The sequence below is a fragment of the Capra hircus genome, chromosome 1, assembly GCF_001704415.2.
Source record: "Capra hircus breed San Clemente chromosome 1, ASM170441v1, whole genome shotgun sequence".
NCBI lineage: Eukaryota > Metazoa > Chordata > Mammalia > Artiodactyla > Bovidae > Capra > Capra hircus.
The window spans coordinates 118,476,163-118,488,288 of NC_030808.1; the positions used below are offsets into that span (position 1 = coordinate 118,476,163).

The following is a 12,126-nucleotide window of genomic DNA, read 5'->3' on the forward strand; positions in this document are numbered from 1 at the left end:
AGGTGATTCCTATCATGCAGAAATAGATAACAATCTCAAGGGGCTGATGAATAATCTGTGTAGCCCATCTCCTCAGTAATTCAAGCAAGCTCTTAATTGGTAAGGTGTACTGGGTCAAGAACCAGCATTCTCTGTGTTGTGCAACATTTCACCTCAGCTGACTAGTGAAAACTAAATGCATTTGGAATGGAAATGACATATATGCAGATGTAGCATTTGATGAGCTCTTATGCAACCCTGGCTTATGTAAACAAACATAAATAAAGGAAGAATGTGTAGATTATAAAAGGAAGGGAAACATAACTCAGCCTCTCCAGGTGCAAGGTTTGAAAATGAAGCTCCTTATTTCACTGATCTATCTGGTTTATATTAGTTCTCTAGGTTGGACAATAGATAGGTACTATTACATAGGCATTGAAGAAACTACTTGGAACTATGCTCCTACTGGTAAAAACCTGCTCAATGGAATGCCTTTTTCGGACGATCAGTAAGTAATACCTTCGTGTTGAAACATTTGCTATTAGACACAAATGTTGGTAATTGTTATTCACTGATAAAATGCTGCTGAAGAAGTTTCCATGATAGACTCTTTAAGGGCACATTTTGCTATTAGAACTGCTTCCTTTGAGTTTTTTAGTATAAGCATACATGGAAGCTAGCTATTAATATAAATCAGACATTGCTCCTTCCTGGGATTCCTGCCACTCTTGCCTTCACGATACATATTTCAAGGATCATCTCTAATCCTGTATTTATCATCGATTTTGTGTAAGTGGTGGTTGTTGTGGTTGTTCAGTCATGTTTGACTCTTTGTGACCCGATGGACTGCAGCACACCAGGCCTCTCTGTCCCTCATCACCTCCTGAAGTTGACCCAAGCTCATGTCCATTGCATGGTGATGCCATCCAACTGTCTCATGCTCTGATGCCCTATTCTTCTTTTGCCTTCAGTCTTTCCAGCATCAGGGATGAGTATGAATGGTACACAAGAGCTCAAACAACGCTTTTCTTTCTGGTATGGAGTCTATGGCAGAGATTGTAAAATTGCAGCTCTCTGCTTGATTTTTCTGTTCAGATGATTGGGACAAAGAAATCTAAAGGTTATATGCGGGGTTCTGGTTTACTATGTTTGTCTGCCAAAATGCCCCCAATTCTACCAACAAATCCCTGAATCATGGAAATGTGTAAAGAATCTTAAATTGTAACATTGATCTAATGTTTGAGAGCTAAAGTAACCTCAAAGTAGGGTCAGAAACCTTCCATACATGGTTCAGTGCAAAGAATTTCTAAGTCATTTGAACCGAAAGGCCAGGCATATGACTTGATACATTTGCATTTCGTCTCTTCACCAGACTTTCCAGTCTTCTCCTTGTATTGTTTCTGACTCATTCTAGATTTTCACCAGTGTCTGGGTTTTCTCTGCGAAGTTGGACTGGAAAGATTCTTACTTCTAGTTTAAGTTGATTTGACATTGCTTTCTTTTCAGTAAAAATTTGTTCAAGTTCTTGCTTGTTTGTTTGTTTACAGAGAGTTTCAATCTGAAACATATCTCCAACCAAGCAAAGATAGGATAGGATCTGTCTATAAAAAGGCTTTGTATTTTGGGTACACGGATGATACATTTCAAACCACCATTGAAAAACCATCCTGGTTGGGATTTCTCGGTCCAATCATAAAAGCAGAGACTGGAGACCTCATTCATGTACATGTGAAAAATAATGCTTCCAGAATGTATAGTTTCCATCCTCATGGATTAACCTACACTAAAGATAATGAAGGTAAGTGAGTTCCTATTCCTTAGGTTCCTGAGTTTTTGTTAATGAAGAGTACAAACCTCAGGAAAAGCAAGGCAATTATGAACTAAAGGAGTAGTTTGGGTGAATACAGACTTTTACTTCGGATGTCTCTAATTTCTATATCCCAGATTGTTCTTCAATTTCTCATTTGAAATGAATGAATGACAATCCCTCTCCCCCATTCAACTTCTGGGAAAGAAACCACACTTTTCTCTCATGTAAATAAATAAATACATAAGTTTGGAGGGTAGGAGACACTCATGAGCTAAGTATTATGTTGGCAGAAATATTGTCCTGCCATTTCATATCCATGTCCTGTCATCTCATTTTCTAGTGAAAGAGGGTTAGCCTCTTAGAAAACATCAGTGTCAGGTAAAGTCACTATTTTCCAGACAGTATCTTCTCTCTTAAACATCCACACTCACAGCTGCTTGATGGTGTTGGGAAAAGGAAGGGAAGAGAATGCTAACACAAAATAGGGTTGGTCTCAAAAGATGATAAAGGATGAGAGGTTGGTCATGCTTCAAATTCTCCTACTGAATGAGGGAATGTTATCCATAGTTATTAGATTCCAGCCTCAAATGGTGGAGATCTGAGGCAAAATTCTATGATAATAAAAACGAAAAGGGCAAGGCCCCAGATTCAGAACAAAGCTAGTAGCTCAGGGTAATGTCATCCATGCTGAAGACCACTTCCTGACATCAGTGGGCAGCTTGTAGGTAACATAGACGCTTTTTATTTTGTGTTGGGGCATAGCCAGTTAACGTGTTGTGATAGTTTCAGGTGAACAGCGAAAGGACTCAGCCATACGTATGCATGTATCCATCCTCCCCTAAACTCCTCTCCCATCCAGGCTGCCACATAATGTTGAGCAGAGGTCCCTGTGCTATGCAGTACATCCTTGCTGGTGATCCACTTTAAATATAGCAGTGTGTACAGTAACATGGATGCTCTTGATGCCCTCTGGAAGATGTAGCTCAGGTAAAGCCCCGTCATGGGGCTTCCCAGGTGGCTCAATGGTAAAGAATCTGCCTGCCAAGCAGGAGACATTGATCCCTGGGATTGGATCCCTGAGTTAGGAAGATCCCCTGGAGGAGGAAATGGCAACCCACTCCAGTATTCTTGCCTGAAAAATCCCATGGACAGAGGAGCCTGGCGGGCTGCAGTCCATGGGGTGGCAAAGAGTTGGACTTGACTGAGTGGCTAAACAACAACAGTAGCTTGGATGCTGTTGATGCCCTCATTCCCAAATCTGATTTGCAATGACGATGATACAGAGTGCAACTCAGGAACTCTCTGTATCTAAGACCTACATAGATAGTATGTGCACCATGAATAGTTGTGGAATCTATCAATAAAGGTGATGATAGTTTGTCCATATGCTGCCTGACTCCTTTCGATTTAAGTCTGGAAACTGGCCAAGCTGGGCATTCAGGTAGAAACCAACTAAGGGGAATCTAGGGAGACAGGAGGCAGGAGACAGGAAAGGGGAAACACACACTTTCTAAAAATACAAATTAACACACTTTCATGGCTTAATACAGAAAGCATGAGTCACGTTAAGAAAAATGTTGTCCACTGGTTGCTGTGACCACAGTGCAAGTTCCATTTTCTAGGCGCTCTCTATCCAGACAACACTACGGGCCTGCAAAAGGAAGACGACCGTCTAGAGCCAGGGGCAGAATACACTTACAGGTGGTTTGTAGAAGAAAATCAGGGGCCTGGTCCCAATGACAGTAACTGCGTGACACGGATGTACCACTCCCATGTAGACACTCTAAAAGATGTGTCTTCAGGACTTCTCGGACCAATTCTGACTTGTAAAAGAGGTAACATTTTAAAAAATCTCACTGTAGCAAATAGAGCCAGCTAGGATGTGTGGGGTCTCCTTCACTCTCCTAGTGGAATTTTGCTAACAAACTTCCTGTTTTGACCTTGATTGTCCAGTCAGAAAAGTAACGTTGCCATTTGGCCTCTGAGCACCAGATGGCATTCTTGAGTCCAATGTCTCCATGCAAGTCCAATAGAGCAGGCTGGACACTATACGGTAGTCAAACCCAGAAATCTTCATCCTAGTCACCTTCACACAAAATTTCGCCACCTTTCTCCTATAGAGAAGTGTTGAACCCACAGGGTGAGGGGAAATAGGGAGAAGAGAAACTGCCTGTTCCTTGCATGCTTAGTTACTTAGGGTTCTGTCTATGGAGGTGAAAGGTTTTCCTTTTATATTTTGAATATCAGAAACAGAATCACTAGTTTATTTCATAGCAAAAATAATTTTCGCCAAGAGTAAGTTTTGCCGTTCTTTTTGTTTTAGGAACCCTGGATGGAGATATGCAAAGATATATCGATGAGTATTTCATTCTGGTGTTTTCTATAACTGATGAAAAACATAGCTGGTATTTCGATGACAACATTCGTACATACACTGAAGCTGGTCAAGTTAATGCTAATGATCCTGACTTCAAGGAGAGCAATGTCATGCGCTGTAAGATTATGAAGAGATTTCTCATTCCTTATATCCTATAGTTCTAACTTCTATGACTTTATTTTGTGATTTCCTTTCATTTAAGTTTGCGTCAATGAGTTTCTGTTTCCCAGTTCTTCATTCTGGGTCTGGCAGGCTATGTTTCAAGGGGTCGCAAAGAGTCAGACACGAACATGCCATTTTCGCTGTGAAAGAAAGTGAAAGTGAAAGTCCCTCAATCATGTCAGACTCTTTGCGACCTCATGGACTATACAGTCCATGGAATTACTCCAGGCCAGAATACTGGAGTGTGTAGCCTTTCTTTTCTCCAGGGGATCTTCCCAATCCAGGGATAAACCCAGGTCTCCTCCATTGTGGGCAGTTTCTTTACCTGCTGAGCCACAAGAGAAGCCCAAGAATACTGGAGTAGGTAGCCTATCCCTTCTCCAGCGGATCTTCCCGACCCAGGAATCCAACCGGGGTCTCCCACATTGCAGGCAGATTCCTTACCAACTGAGCTATCAGGGAAGCTCAGTGGTGCTATGAAGACATTTAGAAAATCTTGCCGGTTTCCAAAGTGTCATAGCAAGTGAAGTTAGATAGATGCATTTTTTTTTTTCTAACATCTGATATTGATGAAAATAGATGATGACAACAGAGAAATGTGATTTTTAAAATATTCATTTGGCTGTGTCGGATCTCAGTTGCGGCAGGTGGGATCTTTTGTTGTGGTGCGCGGGGCTCGGGAGTTGTGGCACCAGGGTTTAGTTGCTTCATGGCCTGTGGGATCTTAGTTTCTGACCAGGGACCAAAGCCATGTCGCCTACATTGCAAGGCGGATTCTTAACCCCTGAACCCCTGGGGACGTCCCCAAATATTTAATTTTAGGGTAATAAAATATTACGGAAGAACAAAGACATAACTGAGCAGATCTTCTATGGAAATGTGCTTCTACATAGAACTTTTCAGAAAGTTGCTCTTGTTATCTCAGACCCCCTCACCTTTGTCTCCTTTTTCCACAGACTTAGCTTCTTTCTATTCTTTTCCCCCTTTTCACTGCTTCCTACCTTGCAGCTTAGTTTTCTTCCTCTTGCCTTTAAATTTGTGTTGTCCTCAGTTTTAATCAGAGATAATGTTTATAGCCTCCTTTTGGAGGGAAACAAACCAAATCCTGTTGCAGATTTTGCATGAGAACAATGATGGCACTCCCAGATTTACATGATAAGGAAATGCATAGAATATATACCATGTGGCCTTGAGGTAACATGCTTGCTCCATAGGCTAATTTACTTCTGCTTTCAGCAATAAATGGATACTTGTATGCAAATCTACCTGATCTCACCATGTGTGCAGAAGACAGGGTCATGTGGCATTTTATCAGCATGGGTACCCTGTTGGACATGCACCCCATCTACTTCCATGGACAAACTCTGATATCTCAGAATCATAGAAAAGACACCATCACCGTCTTCCCTGCCTCCATGCGTGATGCCTTCATGGTGGCCAAAGGTGTTGGAGAGTGGCTGCTGGACTGTCGGATACACGGTAGGGATTTATTCCTTTTACATAATACAGGGTCAGGGGACTCTCAGGGTTATGACCCATAACAAACGCTAAATCTTCCAAATGGGGAAAGATGTCACCATCAGGCAGGTGACAGGATTGCCTTTTGGAAAGTCAGTAATACAGTCAGAACCAGAACTCAGGTCTCTGACGCTTTTAACTTTATGGTAATAAACACTTTTAGTCATATAGGGATTATTTTTGTTGCTGTTTTTACCAAAAAAAAAAAAAGGTATATATTTGTTAGCCAGTGAGCCTTACAAGAGCCTTGAGTGTCTGACAGCACATATAATTACTCTTCTTTTTTAAATTGAGAAGACAACTTCCAAGAGATTGAAACACTAATCCAAAACCCTGTGAGAGTCAGAAATTATATAGGCCCAAGTGTTATGTAAATTCTGAACCAACCCAGTAATGGTTTCCTGGTTTATTTCCCTCTTCAATCACACTTCATATTTAATGATAGAAAGGCCCATTATGAAATTACTGATCTTCTCTATTCTTAAATCTGACTAAACTCTACATAGAATCATGTAAATGTTTTGCATTATTTTTCAGTCAGAAAACACAATTGTTAGTTGAACTAAAGAGTTTAACTTTTCTCCCCTTTTTACAAAAATGGGATTTACTTCTCTAATCAAAACCTTTCTTATTTCTAAGTCCAATACTTTGGTTAGCATCATACTTCAATTAATTATTTAAACAACTAAACAACATGTACTTATTGGGATTTCCTGTGTGCTGTGACCCTCCCTCCCAGGGTTGTGAGAAAAGGGAGACCCACACATGGCTATTGTAACTCAAGGACAGAATTTAATGATAATACAAAAGTTCTCACCTAGAAAGGAATGTTGTTTTAAAATATGTTTTAAAGGTTAAAATGTACACCAGACCTACTCCTCCTCTTGACCTCATTTATAGATGTTGCCTTTAAGCCAGGTCTTTCCTCTTCAACTCTGCAGGAAAGATAGGGTCAACCCTGGACACAATGAAAAAACCTTGGCCTAGTGGACTACATAGCTTTCCCCTGTGTTTCTTCTGTTCCCATGGTGAAGTTTGGGGTGTTTTTTTGTCTGTTTGTTTTGGCTTTTTTGTGTTTGTTTGTTTTTGTTTTTTTGTTTGTTTTGTTTTTAGTAATTATAAGAATTCATGAATAGACTTGCTGGAAAGAAAGGAAGAAAGCAAAGAGGAAGGAGTGGAGGGAGGGGAGAGTTTGGTGAAGGCAGCAGACAGAAAGAGCGAAAGTCTAATGTGGTATATGAGAGCCACCTCTTAGGAGCTCCAGAGAGTTGAGAATTGAATAAAACCGGCGATAAACTCGTGGTAGCTTCAGATTTGGCCACAGGAAAGTGTTTATACCACCCAAGTTAGCGCGCGCGCACACACACACACACACACACACACACACACACACACACACAATCAAATTTAGCATTCATCTTTGGAGAAATAGTTTAAGAATGTGCCATTAGTCCAACCCTACCCCACCAACATCCCAGTTCCCTCTCCAGTGAATAATCCCTGTAAGCCATCTGTGTTTACACAAATGTGTATTTGTGAATACTCACAAAGCTGTTTACTATGCATTTTCATACAATATACATGAACACTTAGAAATAAAAATGCACAGGTACTGTTTTAAATAAAGAGATTACATCCCATATAATAGGTTTTATTTAACTATCAATTTAAAAAATAGGTTATTATTTGTATATAATAGGTTTTTCTATCTTCTGCTGCTTGCTTTCTTCACTCATCCTTATATCTCGAAATCTTTTCCATGACGTTCCCTATACTTCTAAGTTACTCTTTTATTTTTTAAGTTTTATTTTTAAAATTTTTATCATATAGTTGCTGTGTTACTTCCACTGTACAGCCAAGTGATTCAGCTGTACATATACATATATGTATATACATATCCCCCCTTTTTTGGATTCCCTTCCCTTTAGGTCACCACAGAGCACTGAGTAGAGTTCCCTGTGCTGTCTAGTAGGTTCTCACTAGTTATCTATTTTATACATAGTATCAATAGTGTATATATGTCAGTTGCAATCTTCCAATACCTCCCTCTCCCCTCTTCCCCACTTAGTCTCCACAGGTTTGTCTAGCTTACTTTTCTAAATAGCTATATAGTTTTCTGTATTTGTTTGAGATGTAGCCTAATTTATTTAACCATCCAGCTATTGATAGATATCTAAATTGCTTTCACTTTCTTGGTTCACTGTGTGTGTATGTGTGTGTTAGTCGCTCAGTCGTGTCCGACTCTTTGCGACCCCATGGACTATATAGCCCGCTAAGTTCCTCTGTCCATGGAATTCTGCAGGCAAGAATATGTCCATGGAATTCTCCAGGCAAGAATCTTTTCCATGACATTTCCAAAATAAAGCTACTCCTTTATTTTTTTGTTTTATTTTTAAATTTTTTATTTTATAGTTTATTTACAATGTTGTGTTAGTTTTTACCGTACAGCAAAGTGATTCAGCTATACATATACATATATGTATATCCCCTCCCGTTTAAGTCACTAACAGTGTTATAGCTAGCCACTTTTTATTTGTATCTTTTTATGTATGTGCAAATTTTTGTCTTGCCTAACCGAAAGAAATGAAAGTTTTTAATGGAAGTGTTCTTAATTTTAACAAAGGCTGCCTAATCACCCTCCAAAAAGTCTGTATGAATTTACACTCCCACCTTTGTTGCTCTTAAATCAAAACACAGGACTGATGCTCTTATGGAAACGTACCTGCCTTGGTTTTCTTCCTGCCTGCCAACTAGTTAATCTAGTAATTAATGGTAACAACTTCAGAAGCATAAGGGAAGATACTTTTGATTAAACAGACTCAAATCCCTCTCAGTAGGCAGGCACCATATTCCTCAGGAGCTGGTCCAGTGCTGGTTATTAATCTCCACCAATATACACTCCTCAACATTCACTTTGGCATCCTGAGTCTTGTACTTGCTTCATACATTTCAGGATTTTAACAGATTCTGGAAATAAAATACCTCAAATTTCTCAAAAGAAAGGGAAGTTGCAATGTTGTTGGCTATAGTTTTAAATATATGTATATATATGGACTAAGAAAAATGTTTTAATGTTTTCATAACATTCTCTACTTGGATTTACTATTTTTCAGAGAGTATGCAGGCTTTCTTCAGTGTAAGGGATTGCCAAAAATCTTCAGCAGACGTTACGGGGACACAAGTTGTTCATTATTACATTGCTGCTAAAGAAATATTTTGGGACTATGCTCCATCTGGCATAAATTTCTTCAGTGGAAATAGTTTAACAGAAGCTGGAAGGTAATGATTCCGTGATTAAAATATTCATGGTTAAATAAAGATAATTGGACTTTTTCATAACCTAGCTATTCCTACAAGGACTTAAGCATTTTATAATAAAAAGATACCAATAAAATAAAGATGGGAAAATAATTATAACAATAATTGGAAAATATTCAGCCAAAGGATCATTGCTATATTACATTTTTCTCTAAATGCCTCGGAAGCCACTGCAAAGAAAAACATACTTCTCATCTTTTTCTTAGCATTAAATTTTTAAATGGATTTGTTTATAATTATGAGATATTTAAAAAGGATGACCCAGAGGAATGGTATGGGGGTATGGGAGGGGAGTTCAGGATTGGGAACACGTGTACACCTGTGGTGGATTCATGTTGATGTATGGCGAAACCAATACAATATTGTAAAGTAAAAAATAAATAAATAATAATTTTAAAAAGAAAAAATAGAAGACTGGAAAAATAACAGGTATAAGGGATTTGAGACACTTAACATAATAGATAAGGAAAAAAAGGATAGAAGAATTGCATCACTAGAGGTCAATGACTTGGGAAAGATCAAAGCTTCAAAAATTAAGGGTAGGAAGACTTAAATCTGTCCAACATATGTAACCTGTAGGTTATAATTATCACAAAACCTTAACATCAAGTACAAATAAACTATGACACTGTAAAAATAAATAAATAAAAAATAAAAACATAGTGAATTATGTTGTCAATAGCAATTTTACAAAAACTCAAAAATATTTCTCACATGTAATTTGTATTTTCCTGCTAAGATCTGAGGGTATAGTCAATCATTTCTTGTGTCATCCTTAAATCATATTATATATATATATATATATATATATATATATATGTTTACTCAATAACGCTTAAGAATATATTACCAATTATTTCTTTGATAACCTAAAACTAAGACTAAAATACATCACTGTGGTATCAGCACTTAGAAGTCCACAAAAAGTTTTTCTATAGTCTGACTGCTAAATATATTTACCAACTTGAAGATTACAGGAGTTGTAATTCTTTTCGTCTATTGAATGAAAGTTTTATGTCAGAAAATATCAAGTTCTATAACCACCAAAAAATAATATTCCCCATAGTATTTTTTTTTAATTTACTCATAGAAAATTTAAGAAAACTGAGAATGTTCTACCAAATGAATATTTTCTTTTCTTACTTTAAAGCTCATCAACAAATTATTCAATCTGTTAATGGAAATTTTGTGTTAATTACGAAAAGCCTATCAAAGCTTAGAACAAAAATTAGATTCAACTTTTATTTTATACTGACTAAAATAAGTATGAATTAATAGATTCTTTCAGCTCACACGATTCTCCTGGTTATGAAATTTGATGCTGTCTCAGCATTGCAAGCCATTATTTCCTCCTAAAACACACTTGTCCTCATTTTATGTTATTACAATAGAATTAAAAAGTTAAGAATGACATCTCTCATCTCAGGACTCTAGCATCTCAGCACAGTTGTTTTAAAAGCAATGTTTATTACTACCTGCCTTAAAAAAAAATCAGTCTTAAGGTTTTAAAATTTTTATTCCAAAAGAAAAATGTGTAGATAAACTAATAGGTAGTCTACAGACAGACACTTGTATACATGTACAGACAAAAGACTGAAAAGATATCCATGGAGTGTGTTGATAGTGCTTATAGAGAGATGGTAGAATTACGAGGATCTTAAATTTTTTGTTATATATATATATTTATTTTCCAAATTCTCTACAATGAGCATGCATTATTTTTATAAATACATTGCTATTGTTCAGCTTCTGTCATGTCTGACTCTTTGCAATACATGGACTGCAGTACACCAGGCTCCTCTGTCCTTCACTGTCTCCCAGAGTTTGTTCAAATTAAGGTCCATCGAGCCGGTGATGCCATACAACCACTCTCATCCTCTGTTTTCTCCTTCTCCCCCTGCCTTCAATCTTACCCAGCATCAGGGTCATTTCCAATGAGTCAGCTCTTCATATCAGATGGCCAAGTAGAGCTTCATCATCAATGCTTCCAATGAATATTCAGGGCTGATTTCCTTTAAGACTGAAGGGTTTGATCTCCTTGCAGTCCAAAAGTGAAAGTGAAAGTCGCTCAGTCGTGTCCGACCCTTTGTGACCCCATGGACTGTAGTCCATGGAATTCTCCAGGCCAGAATACTGAAGTGAGTAGCCTTTCCCTTCTCCAAGGGATCTTCCCAACCCAGGGATTGAACCCACGTCTCCCACGTTGCAGGCAGATTCTTTACCAGCTGAGCCACAAAGCTCTAAAAAGTCTTTCAAGCACCATGATTTGAAAGCATCAATTCTTTTGTGCTCAGCCTTCTTTAGTCCAACTCTCACATCCATATATGACTACTGGAAAAACCATAGCTTTGACTATATGGACCTGCATCGACAAAGCAATGTCTCTGCTTTTTAATATGCTGTCTAGGTGTGTCATAGCTTTCTTTCCAAGGAGCAAGCGTCTTTTAATTTCATGGCTGTAGTCACCATCCGTAGTGATTTGGGAGCCCAAGAAGAGAAAATCTGTCACTGCTTCCATTTCTTTCCCCTTCTATTTGCCATGAAGTGATGCCATGATCTTAGTTTTTGAATGTTGAGTTTTAAGCCAGCTTTTTCACTCTCCTCTTTCACCCTGATCAAGAGGCTTTTTAGTTCCTCTTCACTTCCTGCCATTAGAGTGGTATCATCTACATATCAGAGGTTGTTGATATTTCTCCTAGCAATCTTGATACCAGCTTGTGATTCATCCAGCCTGGCATTTCACATGATGTAATCTGCGTAGAAGTTAAACAAGAAGGGTGACAATATACAGCCTTGACATACTTCTTTCCCAATTTTGAACCAGTCAGTTGTTCCACGTATGGTTCTAACTGTTGTTTCTTGACATGCATACAGGTTTCTCAGGAGCCAAATAAGATGGTCTAGTACTCACATCTCTTTAAGAATTTTCCAGTTTGTTGTGACCCACACAGTCAAAGGTATT

At 38.3% G+C, this 12,126-nt stretch overlaps 1 protein-coding gene across 2 annotated transcripts in view; it reads left to right on the forward strand.

Annotated features, from left to right (window-relative positions):
• LOC102172204 (ceruloplasmin) overlaps nt 333-12,126 on the forward strand; it is a 43,775-nt gene continuing 31,981 nt past the window's right edge. The window contains exons 1-6 of one of the 2 annotated variants that reach the window (XM_005675460.2): nt 333-487; nt 1,527-1,777; nt 3,412-3,624; nt 4,113-4,283; nt 5,565-5,807; nt 8,960-9,125. In XM_005675460.2, coding sequence (XP_005675517.1) covers nt 333-487; nt 1,527-1,777; nt 3,412-3,624; nt 4,113-4,283; nt 5,565-5,807; nt 8,960-9,125 — 1,199 coding nt within the window. The remainder of the gene's footprint in view (nt 488-1,526; nt 1,778-3,411; nt 3,625-4,112; nt 4,284-5,564; nt 5,808-8,959; nt 9,126-12,126) is intronic. The other variant, XM_013965432.1, reaches the window with a different exon arrangement.